This window comes from Aquarana catesbeiana, linkage group LG01 (assembly GCF_042186555.1).
Source record: "Aquarana catesbeiana isolate 2022-GZ linkage group LG01, ASM4218655v1, whole genome shotgun sequence".
Classification (NCBI taxonomy): domain Eukaryota; kingdom Metazoa; phylum Chordata; class Amphibia; order Anura; family Ranidae; genus Aquarana; species Aquarana catesbeiana.
In genome coordinates this window covers 600,464,474-600,477,064 of record NC_133324.1, presented here as the reverse complement: position 1 = coordinate 600,477,064, position 12,591 = coordinate 600,464,474, and the positions used below count along the sequence as shown (strand labels likewise).

Sequence of the window (12,591 nt, the reverse complement as noted above, 5' to 3'; positions counted from 1 at the left end):
CCTACCTCCACTAGAGAAACTGCTGAGACAACCTGACCCAACTAAACTTCTATCTACCTATTACGCTGCTTTAATGACTGATTTGAACCCCAGATTTAATAAGGCCCAGGAAAATTGATCTCCATGGACATTTCCCTTGCAGAGGATGACTGGACAGGGTTTAGTGACACGTACAAAACCTCAGTTATATCATCAAGGGACCGTATTATACAGGTTAAAATTTTCCATCAATCTCATCTCACCTCACCCCAAGTAGGCTGCAAAAGATGGGTTTGTCACCAACGGCCAGATGTTTTTGTGGAAACGGCCAAGATGCTGACTTTCTGCACTGTTTCTGGGCATGCCCAATGGTTCAGGACTTCTGGACGGAGGTGGGCTCTTTCATCTCTTCGGCTCTAGGCCTCCCTAACATCGTTGTCTGCTGGGCATCTTTGGCAATTTGCAGATATCGGCACATGCCAACAGATTACTTTGCATTCTATTTTTATGTTAGAAATGCTATATTGTTGTCATTGAAGGGAACACAGACCTCTTTAAAAACCTTATGGTTAAAGTTAATCAATGCTATACCACTGTACAAGCTTACCTTTGAACTTCGGAAACGGAGTAAAACATTCCACAAATCTGGGACAGGTGGCTGGCCAGCCCCCTGACCCTCCCCTCACAGTAAATATACATTGCAGGTTGCCTATAGGTTGTGCCACAATACTCTATGCACAGAAGTACATTGCTGCTGAACAATTGATAATCTGATTACATACTGCACCCACGAGTCTAATACTTAACCAATGTATTATCATCTGTCTCTCAACTGCACAAGCTTAGTAATATTTGACGCCATGTACCAATGACTGCCCAAGTTTTGTTTGTTGATTTTTGTTGGTCTGTCAGTTTGTCCAAAACCTAATAAAAATACCTATCTTTTAAAAAAGAAAAAAAAACTTGGCGCGTATCCAGCGTAAGACAGTTGTCTACAGAACAAGTGAACCTGACCTTGTTTTGGAGACGTCTGTTTCTGTATATATATATATCTGTAATATTTGGGATTTCCCCTTACTTAGGTACTGGTGACCATGGTCTACAAAACAGACAGTTACTTTTCCTCCCTTTATCCAAAATGTATCTATTTTTGGCCTAGAAATTACACTTGAAGTTTTCTTCAGTGTGGAGCTTTGTATATATTGTCTGTATACTGGGGGAAAAAAAGCATGGTTAGGCATTTTTGGGAGTCCTTATGTGTGTTTTTTTTTTTTTTTTTTTAAAGTGTGGGTTTACAAAAAAACATACATACTTCCATAGATGGCTACAGCTGTACCCTGCTGACACCATTGATTGGTCCTTTCTCAGTCCTCAGTAAAAAGAAAACCAGTGATTGTCAGTAATTTGCTCACTGGAGCTCTGGGCTGTGCAGGGGACAGAAGCGACTGGCTTAGACTTTCAGCACTCTGAGGCCGAACCAGCTGTCAGTCATCTGAGTGGATCCCTGCGGGGCTTAGACTGACTCTGTGAATTCAGCCGACAATGCCTTTAGTCTGCTGACAGTTCTGGACTCCTGTGTCCAAAATTCAGCTACATGCACACATATGATCCACGCTGCTCCTTTAAGGCTTTTTGAATTCCGTGTAGTTTCATCCAAAAGATATCGGCTTCCTGCCACATATTGGTTCACATGCCCTACAGGTTTCCATGCCTTGATTGACAAAAAGGGGATTCATAGGGGGTGCTCTAAAGAAATCTGTAGGTAGTTCACTTTAGGTGCGCAAAATGTCAATAAAACCTGACTTGGCTTGGGCACTTAAAGGCTAAGTTTGCCTTTAAAAAAAAAAAAAAAATCACTATGCATGCTAGCACATCTGCTTCATCTACAGGGATAGTGTGCATACTGCGCACATGCTAATTTTAGATTGCAGAGGAGCAACTGCCCCTTCAGTGAGAGAGTGAAGATTGTGCATGCGTGGCATTCAAATAAAGAAGATGGCTTGTTCCAGTGTGTGCTGGATTACCGTATTTTGCGTCCTTGACAGGGCACAGGATTACTGGCTGTGAGTTTTCAGATTGACTGTAGGGGTGCCAGGAATGGCATTCAAACAAAGCCACTTTTTTTCGAAGTAACCTACTGCTAAGCCTAAAACTGCTTAGTGATTTTTTTTTTTTCTTTCCTAAGAGGTGAACTTAGCCTTTAGGAAGCGTACAAGTCCTGTTGATGTATTCTCTCACTACAGGCAGATGTTGCGCACAGGGCATTTACAATGGCAGACTATAGAAGTCTTCCCATTTTTTCTTCAAAGTATGTATAAGGGTAGTTTGCTAAAAGGGCCTATTCATACTATTTGTGTGATACAGTGCTATTCATTCTAAATGGCACCTTACGCCAGACCATGCATTTAGTGCACTGCATTACAGAAAATATTACATTCCTCTTTTGGTGGCCTGCCCTAATGCAACATGCATTAACGCAGTTTACTGGTGTAAATGGGGCCTTACATTGGATATCTTTTTATGTTTTAGTTTTATGTTTTTGAAAGGGCTAACCTATATAATTTGTGTAGCTTTGTGTTTACTATGCCTTGCATGCCAACAGTGATTTTAAACTAAAACACCGCTTAAAGGTTTTCAGACAAAAATATTGAGATATACATGTCGTTCAAAATCCTATTTACGTATATATGCGCTACATCTAAAATTGTGTTTTTTCTTATGCGGTGTTTGTTTTGTTTTTTTTTTTCTACCAGGTTACCATACAACCAATATTTTGGAGGGGTGTCTGCTTTAAGTAAAGATCAGTTTGAAAGAATCAATGGATTTCCAAACAATTACTGGGGATGGGGCGGAGAAGATGATGATATATACAATCGGTATGACATTTATTTTTTGAACAATGAAAAAAATGTAAAACCAATTTTAAAAATGTGTGTGTGTGTGTGTGTGTGTGTGTGTGTGTGTGTATATATATGTGTGTATGTGTATGTGTATATATATATATATATTATATGTGTGTATAATATGTGCAAAAAGTTTTAGGCAGGTGTGAAGGTAGAATGCCTTCACATAATTGTGAGGAAGATCTTTTACTTGAAGTACATTTTTACAGAGGAAGTCTTTCAGGACATTCCACCCCCCTCAGTTTATGATCATGATATTGCTTTGCTTCAGAAGCGAGACCTTCCCATACAAATAGATATCCTTGGATGGCTTGCAGTTTGCTAGTGTCCAATCCTGTAGATTGCAGTGTAACCTGAAGGTTAAAGAGTTCTGTGTCCCTCCAAGAAAAGTATTTTACGGTGGATACAAATGCATTTAAAAAAAACTAAGAATATTCCACGCTTACCCAAACATATACACAAGTGGTGCAGCCTGGCACTGAGGTGTGTTCAGTCACCAACGAAAAACTCAAATGAGTTGCAGCACAACCACAACCGTACTACAATAGCATAAATGGATCAAGTAAAAAGTGATAATCTACAAACAAAAAAGTTATGTGAAAAATATATACATATATACTGATACAAACTGAAAAGCAAATAGTCCATGAACATATGAAAATATATGAATAAGCAAAAAAAGTGTACAATATCACAAAGGGTGTCCTTTGTGCATAAGTTCTTAAAGTGAAATGTACAGAAAATTATCTTGCATGAAAACCGTGCTCCAAAAATGTCAACAAAATCTTGCATGAAGAGGTAAGGTCTAATAACGTTTGTCCCAATGTTGGGTATAAATCCACAGGTATCTTTAGACCCACTGGTATGATGTATTGTATATCTTTAAATGGTGAGACTCATCACCACAAATGCATGAAAAAATGGGGAGACCATCTTGGTGCAGTATCAAAGATGACGTCCACAATGGAAGCGCATGCTGATGGATAGATAGAGAGCAGATGGTTTGAAGGGAGCCCACCCCTTCTTAAAGGTACAGGGGCACACAGAACACATAGTACAATGGCTGCAAAGGTGTCAGTGTGCATTAAAGGAAATTTAATGTTGATGGCCAAGGAAAGCTCCAAGCTTACTTACCGACCAGCTCGAGGACAACCTAATTAACCTGTCTAACAGTATGCACTAAAAACAGGGGTTTAGTCTGCACACATTTGCTAATGCGTAAGCTACAGGCCCCACCAAGGCACCCTGGTAGTCCTATCACTAGCTTATGAGTGACTCCACAATGGAAGCACTTGCATTCTGATGGATAGATGGACTGAAGGGAAATTAACCTAACAATATGCGTTTAAAAAAAACAGGGTTTTAACGCATTCTATTAGACGGGTTAATTTGGTTGTCCGCGGGCTGGTCGGTAAGTGAGCTTGGAGTTTTCCTTGGGCTTTTTTTATAGGTGAGGGCAGTGGCTTTCTTTTTTGTATAGCTGTATAACTCAACAGACTTTTTTTGAATTCTTGTGTCCCTCAATGAACAGAAAGAAAATGCTATCTTTTCTATTATCACGCTGTGTATGTTTTGGGTTGATCAAATAAGAACAGCTAGAGGACGTGTGCATTAGCCATAACAAAGAATAGTTTTTTTATTCTTATGTTAGCTGAGCTCCAGTCTCCTATGAAATAAGTAAGTCAGTAGCTACAAAAACTGTAGCTGCCGTTTTTTTTTTTTTTTTTTTTTTTTTTTATCGCCTGTCCCACGATCCAATGTTGTGCTTGGCTCAGCTGTTTTCAACCTGTGCCTTCTCTCCTCGGTGGCAGCATCTTTACTATGGGCACACGGCTGTGACCACTTGTTGCTTCACAACTGGGTGCCCACTGCACATGCTCGAGCAGCGCTGCACACTGAATAGACCCCTAATCTTCTGGGATCTGTCACGTGTACAAGAAGACTGCAGGAGGAGGGGAGGGGGACTTCCGCTTCCAATCCCCCCCCCCTCCCCTCCCAAAATCTCTATTCACAAACCGAGGCGGGGGAGGAGGCCTTAAAGCGTAACTACCCCTTTAGAGCATCAACATTAAATTTCCTTTAATGCCAGATACAGCATTCATACGATGTATCTTTAACTATCCTACACTTTAGTGTATTTACATACTTTTCATTTAATGTGCCCAAAGGTCATTTGTGAAGCCTATACTTTTTAATATTTACATATCATAGAGAAACCAGTTTGACCACTGTTTAATGTTACTACTGTCAGGGGAGAACTTGATGTACCTTGGTGCAGCATGACCAATTGAAGCTACTCAAATTCTAACCACATGATTTGTATATTAACCACTTAAGGACCGAGCCTCTTTTTTTTTTTTTTTTTTTTTACACTTGTTTACAAGTTAAAATCATTTTTTTTTTTTCTAGAAAATTACTTGGAACCCCCAAACATTATATATATTTTATTGAACACCCTAGAGAATAAAATGTTGGTCGTTGCAATACTTTGTCACACCGCATTTGCACAGTGGTCTTACAAGCACACCTTTTTGGGAAAAAAATACTTTTCTTTCTCGAACATCACGGGACACAGAGCCACAGTAATAACTGATGGGTTATGTAGGTACCTTTAGGTATTGGACACTGGTCACACCCTAAGCAGGAAGTTCAACCCTCTATATAATCCCTCCCCTTCCAGGGATACATCAGTTTTTACGCCAGTGTCTTAGGTGTTGGACGTGTAAAGATGTCCTGTGCTGAAGCTCCAAAGGGAATATCCTGATATCATATATTGGGGCAAGCCAGGCGAACCGGATCCATTCAAAGTGTCCTTTCATGGCCGAATTGGATGGTACCCGGGCCTCGTGTCCGAAGAAACAAGGTTTTACCTGTAACGCTTCTCTTTTTAGAGAGCTGGGCCCCGCAGATCAGAAAATGGCTTTAAATCTCCTAATTTATGGCTGGGTGCTTTACAGGGCCAGAATTGCAGGATCCCCCTATTTGTAGGGAGCCCCAGTCTCTGACGTTTTTTTTTTTTTTTTTTTTAAACTGAGCCCACCATGAGAGGTGAAGATTGGGTCTGTGTATACACCACCCTGCGGCTGGATAAGGTAAGAGGAGATTCCACAGAATTTTGAATTCTAGTAGGTTTTCTCCTTTAAGGTAAATGCATGCTATGCCTATTATGACCACCGGGGGCTGCCAAGAGCACATACCTTCTCATGCTGATTTCTGTCTCAGCGTTCGACGCTGTACAAGCTCCTCCGACTGGCTCCAGGTAGGATGGGATGGGGGGTTTTCTCCTCTGGGATATTCCCCCCAGGCTAGGGGGAGGCTGCAAGTGGGCTGTAAGGCGGTTTTACACCGCACTGTCACCGCCGCCGCCATTGCAGGTATGCAGGCCCCATCGCTGCCGGCCTCTCTCCTTCCTCCTCCACCCCCAGCCTTCCTCCATGCTTATTCGGAAGGGTCAGGCTCGCGCGGGAAGCGCACATTTTTTGAAAAAAAAACAAAGGGGGGGGGGGGGGGCGGCGGCAGACGGGTGGGGGTGGTTGGGGGGGGCGTCAGCACAGCGTCAGCGTGCTTAGACGCCCACAGTGCCAGAAGCATGGCCATTTAAAGCACACTTTACAGGTGCTCTGAGCCTTGGAGGGACACAGAGCTGACAGTCGCATGTAAGGTGGGACACAGGCATTCTCCTAGGCTGCATTTACTAAGGTAACACCGGACTGGGCATTTGGTAGCAAGGCTTTTGCCAGACTACATTTCTCTGGGATAAAGGAGATGAATCCCTTTCAGAGGATCAGGATGGGACAGATGATTCCTCTTCTGAGGAATCAGGTGGAGAGGGACCCTCTTCGGCTTCCCAAGAGGAGAAAGTCTTAGTACAGACCCTTACTGGATTGGTCTGCTCCACATTTAAGTTGCCCGTACCTGAATCTGTTAAGGAATCCTCTTCTTCTTTGGGGTCGCTGAAACCCTCTCAAACAGCACATGCTTTTCCTGTTCATAATTTACTTGAAAAGCTCCTTTATTCTGAGTGGGATCACCCAGATAAGCGATTTCTTCCGCCGAAAAAGTTTTCAACAATTTATCCTATGGATGAAAAATGTATTAAGATGTGGGGAATGCCGGCCGTTGATGCGGCCATTTCCTCTGTAAATAATAGTCTGACTTGTCCTGTAGACAACGCTCAGATGCTCAGGGATCCTGTGGATAAAAAGATGGAATTCTTATTAAAGGATGTTTTTTCCTTAGCAGGATCAGTGGCCCAACCTGCAGTAGCAGCGATTGGAGTCTGTCAATACTTAAGAGACCATGTTAAGCAGGTCATCAAAGTTTTACCTGAACAACAGGCCCAGGGGTTTGCTAACCTTCCAGCGGCCTTATGTTATGTTGTTGACGCCATCAGAGATTCTATCATGCAAACCTCTCGCCTTTCACTTGGGTTGGTGCATATGCGTAGATTCTTATGCTTGAAGAATTGGTCAGCCGAAGCACCATGTGAGAAGCTCTTGGCTGGGTTTCCTTTTCGTGGTGCAAGGTTGTTTGGAGAAGACTTGGATAACTATATCAAGAGAATCTCTTGTGGGAAAAGCACTCTCTTACCTGTTAAGAAGAAGAGTAAGCGTCCCTCTTTCAAACAGACTTGTTCCCCTGCATCAGGTGCATCAGCCTCCAGGCAGTCACGATGGCACGATGACACAAAAGAAGTCCTGGAGGAAAAAGTCTTCTAGACAAGACACTAAGGCCTCTTCATGAAGGGGCGCCCCGCTCGTTCGAGTGGGGGGAAGACTGCTACAGTTTTCAAGGCTCTGGCAGGAGGACTTCCAGGACAGATGGGTAATCTCCACGGTAACCTTAGGGTACAGGCTGGAGTTCCAAGAATTTCCCTCTCCTCGTTTCCTCAGATCAAGTGTTCCCAGAGACCCAGAGAAGAAGCAGTCGCTCCTTCTAGCGTTAGAGTGACTTTTGTCGCAAGAGGTCATTATGGTGGTTCCCACAAAGGATCAAGGATTGGGCTTCTATTCCAACCTTTTTACGGTCCAAAAACCAAATGGAGGTGTCAGACCCATTCTGGATTTAAGGGATCTGAATCTATTCCTAAGGATACAGTCCTTCCGCATGGAATCAATTCGGACAGTAGTCTCCATCCTGCAGGGAGGAGAATTTTTGGCATCGATAGACATCAGAGATGCATACCTACATGTGCCCATTTTTCCTGCTCATCAGAAGTTTCTGCGCTTCGAGTTTGGAGGGCGCCATTTCCAGTTCGTGGCTCTGCCTTTCGGGATAGCCACTGCACTTCGAGTGTTCATGAAGGTCTTGGCTCCTCCTCTGGCCAGATTAAGGGCTCAGGGTATAACTGTCATAGCATACCTAGACGACCTGCTCTTGATAGACCGGTCGGTAGCCTCCTTGAACGGGAACTTGAGGACCACGGTCAAGTATCTGGAACATCTAGGTTGGATCCTCAACCTAGAAAAATCTTTCCTAAAACCAGTAAGAAGACTGGAGTATTTGGGTCTGATCATAGATGCAAACCAGGAGAAAGTATTTCTTCCTCAGGCAAAGATCACCGCTTTAAGGGCGGCCTGGAACAAGAAGGTTCAGGCATTAGACTTTCTGATGCACCTGTCGCATGCGGTGCGTCAGAGCCTCAATTGGTGGCTCATACCCGAAAACCTGCAGAAGGGGAAATCCTTTCTACGGGTTACCTGGACGGTGGTAACAACAGATGCCAGTCTGTCGGGTTGGGGAGCAGTTCTGGAACAGTCTATGGTCCAAGAACGAGAAGACCTTACCCATCAACATTCTGGAGATCCGGGCAGTATACCTAGCCCTAAAAGCCTGGATTATCAGGCTGCAGGGTTGCCCGGTCAGGATCCAGTCCGACAATGCCACAGCAGTGGCTTATGTCAATCATCAGGGAGGCACCCGGAGCCGAGCTGCTCAAAAGGAGGTGAACCAGATCTTAGTCTGGGCAGAGATGCATGTGCCATGCATATCGGAAGTTTTCATTCCAGGAATAGAGAACTGGCAGGCGGACTATCTAAGTCGCCAGCAGTTACTCCCAGGGGAATGGTCTCTGCATCCCGACGTCTTTTTGGCCATTACCCAAAGATGGGGGGTCCCAGATGTAGATCTCTTTGCATCCTGATTCAACAAAAAGATAGACAGATTTGTGGCAAGGACAAGGGATCCTCTTGCATGCGGGACGGATGCGTTGGTGATTCCGTGGCATCGGTTCTCACTGATTTATGCATTCCCGCCTATTCTGCTACTGCCACGACTCCTTTGCAGGATCAGGCAGGAAAGGAAGTCAATTCTTCTGGTGGCCCCCCGCTTGGCCCAGAAGGACTTGGTAGGCAGAAATAGGAAGGATGACGGTGGGTTCCCCGTGGACCCTACCAGTACGCCCAGACCTGTTATCTCAAGGTCCAGTGTTCCTTCTTGCCTTACAAACGCTAAATTTGACGGTTTGGCTATTGAGACCCACGTTCTGAAGAGTCGTGGGCTTTCAGGTCCTGTCATATCTACCTTGATCAATGCAAGGAAGCCAGCTTCCAGAATGATTTATCATAGAGTCTGGAAAGCTTATGTAACCTGGTGTGAATCCAGGGGTTGGCATCCCAGAAAATGCGATAGGTAGAATCCTTGATTTTCTACAATTAGGATTAGAGATATAGCTGGCCTTGAGTACCATCTAGGGACAGGTCTCGGCCTTATCAGTATTGATATTGACGGCCACTTGCTTCACATTCTTTGGTCCGAAACTTTATGCAGTGGGTGATGCGTCTTAATCCTCCTGTTAAGGCGCCCCTAAACCCCTGGGAATTTAACTTGGTTCTGTCAGTGTTACAGAAACAGCCTTTTGAACCAATACGCAGATTCCTTTGGTCTTGCTGACGAGAAAACTAATTTTTCTTTTAGCTATCTCTTCTGCTAGAAGAGTATCAGAATTAGCAGCTCTATCCTGTAAAGAGCCTTATTTGATTTTACACAAGGATAGAGTGGTATTGCGCCCTCATCCTAGTTTTTTACCGAAGGTGGTTTCAGATTTTCATCTAAACCAAGACATTGTTCTGCCTTCCTTTTTTCCAGACCCCTGTTCCCCGGAAGAGAGGTCACTACATTCTTTGGATGTAGTAAGAGCAGTCAAGACCTATCTGGAAGTGACTGCTCAAATTCGCCAAACGAATGTTTTGTTTGTGCTGCCAGAGGGTCCCAATAGAGGACAGGCAGCGTCAAAAGCTACCATTTCTAAATGGATTCGACAATTGATTATTCAGGCTTACGGTTTGAAACAGAAGATCCCTCTGTTTCAGATCAAGGCACATTCCACAAGGGCCATTAGTGCTTCTTGGGTAGTGCATCACTGGGCCTCTATGGCTCAAATCTGCAAGACCGCAACCTGGTCTTCATTTCATACATTCACCAGATTTTATCAGGTGGATGTGAGAAGGCATGAGGATATCGCTTTTGGGTGTAGTGTGCTGCAGACAGCGGTACAGGGTCCTCAGGTCTGATTGCACCCTACTTGGTTGTGATTCCCCCCCTCAGTTGGTATTGCTTTGGGAGGCATCCCATCAGTTATTACTGTGGCTCTGTGTCCCGTGATGTTCGAGAAAGAAAATAGGATTTTTTATAACAGCTTACCTGTAAAATCCTTTTCTTTCGATGGACATCACGGGACATAGAGGTCCCGCCCCTCTTCTAATACACTTATATTGCTTTGCTACAAAACTGAAGTATCCCTGGAAGGGGAGGGATTATATAGGGGATTGAACTTCCTGCTTAGGGTGTGACCAGTGTCCAATACCTAAAGGTACCTACGTAACCCATCAGTTATTACTGTGGCTCTGTGTCCTGTGATGTCCATCGAAAGAAAACGATTTTACAGGTAAGTTGTTATAAAAAATCCTATATTTTTTTACTTAGACAAAAGTAAAGTTAGCCCTTTTTTTTTTTTTTTTTTTTTTTTTTGTGAAAGATAATGTTACGCTCAGTAAATTCATACTCAACCTGTCATGCTTTAAAATTGTGCCTGCAATGGCAACAAACTTTTACCTTTAATCTCCATAGGTGATGTTTAACCACTTGCTGACCGCCTAACGTAAATATACGTCGGCAGAATGGCATGGGCAGGCAGAATCACGTACCTGTCCGATCGGTCGTTCCCCCCCCCCTCGGTGCCAGCGGCGGTCGGCATTTGACTGGGAGCGTTGGGAGGCGAGGGGGAGACCATCCGATCGTGGCCCCCCCCCTCGCGATCGCTCCCAGCCAATCGGAATCCTCCCCTGCCTGTGTGTAGTTTCACACAGGCAGAGGATGTGATGTCATCTCTCCTCGGCTTGGCAGTTTCCGTTCCAGCGCCGAGGAGAGAAGACATGTAAGTGCACAACACTACACACAACACAGTAGAACATGCCAGGCATACTTTACACCCCCGATCGCCCCCCGATCCCCCCCCCCCCAATCACCCCCCCCTGTCACAAACTGACACCAAGCAGTATTTTTTTTTTTTTTTTTTCTGATTACTGCATGGTGTCAGTTTGTGACAGTTAGTGTTAGGGCAGTGAGTGGTAGCCCCCTTTAGGTCTAGGGTACCCCCCCTAATAAAGTTTTAACCCCTTGATCACCCCCTGTCACCAGTGTCACTAAGCGATCATTTTTCTGATCGCTGTATTAGTGTCGCTGGTGACGCTAGTTAGGGAGGTAAATATTTAGGTTCGCCGTCAGCGTTTTATAGCGTCAGGGACCCCCATATACTATCTAATAAATGTTTTAACCCCTTGATTGCCCCCTAGTTAACCCTTTCACCACTGATCACCGTATAAGTGTTACGGGTGACGCTGGTTAGTTCGTTTATTTTTTATAGTGTCAGGGCACCCGCCGTTTATTACCGAATAAAGGTTTAGCCCCCTGATCGCCCGGCGGTGATATGCGTCGCCCCAGGCAGCGTCAGATTAGCGCCAGTACCGCTAACACCCACGCACGCAGCATACGCCTCCCTTAATGGTATAGTATCTGAACGGATCAATATTTGATCCGATCAGATCTATACTAGCGTCCCCAGCAGTTTAGGGTTCCCAAAAACGCAGTGTTAGCGGGATCAGCCCAGATACCCGCTAGCACCTGCGTTTTTCCCCTCCGCCCAGCCCAGCCCACCCAAGTGCAGTATCGATCGATCACTGTCACTTACAAAACACTAAACAAATAACTGCAGCGTTCGCAGAGTCAGGCCTGATCCCTGCGATCGCTAACAGTTTTCTTGGTAGCGTTTTGGTGAACTGGCAAGCACCAGCCCCAGGCAGCGTCAGGTTAGCGCCAGTACCGCTAACACCCAAGCACGCACCGTACACCTCCCTTAGTGGTATAGTATCTGAACGGATCAATATCTGATCCGATCAGATCTATACTAGCGTCCCCAGCAGTTTAGGGTTCCCAAACACGCAGTGTTAGCGGGATCAGCCCAGATACCTGCTAGCAACTGCGTTTTGCCCCTCTGCCCGGCCCAGCCCACCCAAGTGCAGTATCGATCGATCACTGACACTTACAAAACACTAAACGCATAACTGCAGCGTTCGCAGAGTCAGGCCTGATCCCTGCGATCGCTAACAGTTTTTTTTTTTTGTAGCGTTTTGGTGAACTGGCAAGCACCAGCGGCCTAGTACACCCCGGTCGTAGTCAAACCTGCACTGCAGTAACACTTGGTGACGTGGCG

At 44.8% G+C, this 12,591-nt stretch overlaps 1 protein-coding gene across 1 annotated transcript in view; it reads left to right on the top strand.

Annotated features, from left to right (window-relative positions):
- The window catches only part of B4GALT1 (beta-1,4-galactosyltransferase 1), a 130,844-nt gene that overhangs the window by 95,932 nt on the left and 22,321 nt on the right, over positions 1–12,591 (top strand). Inside the window, exon 4 of the mRNA XM_073598754.1 lies at positions 2,733–2,855. Coding sequence (XP_073454855.1) covers positions 2,733–2,855 — 123 coding nt within the window. The remainder of the gene's footprint in view (positions 1–2,732; positions 2,856–12,591) is intronic.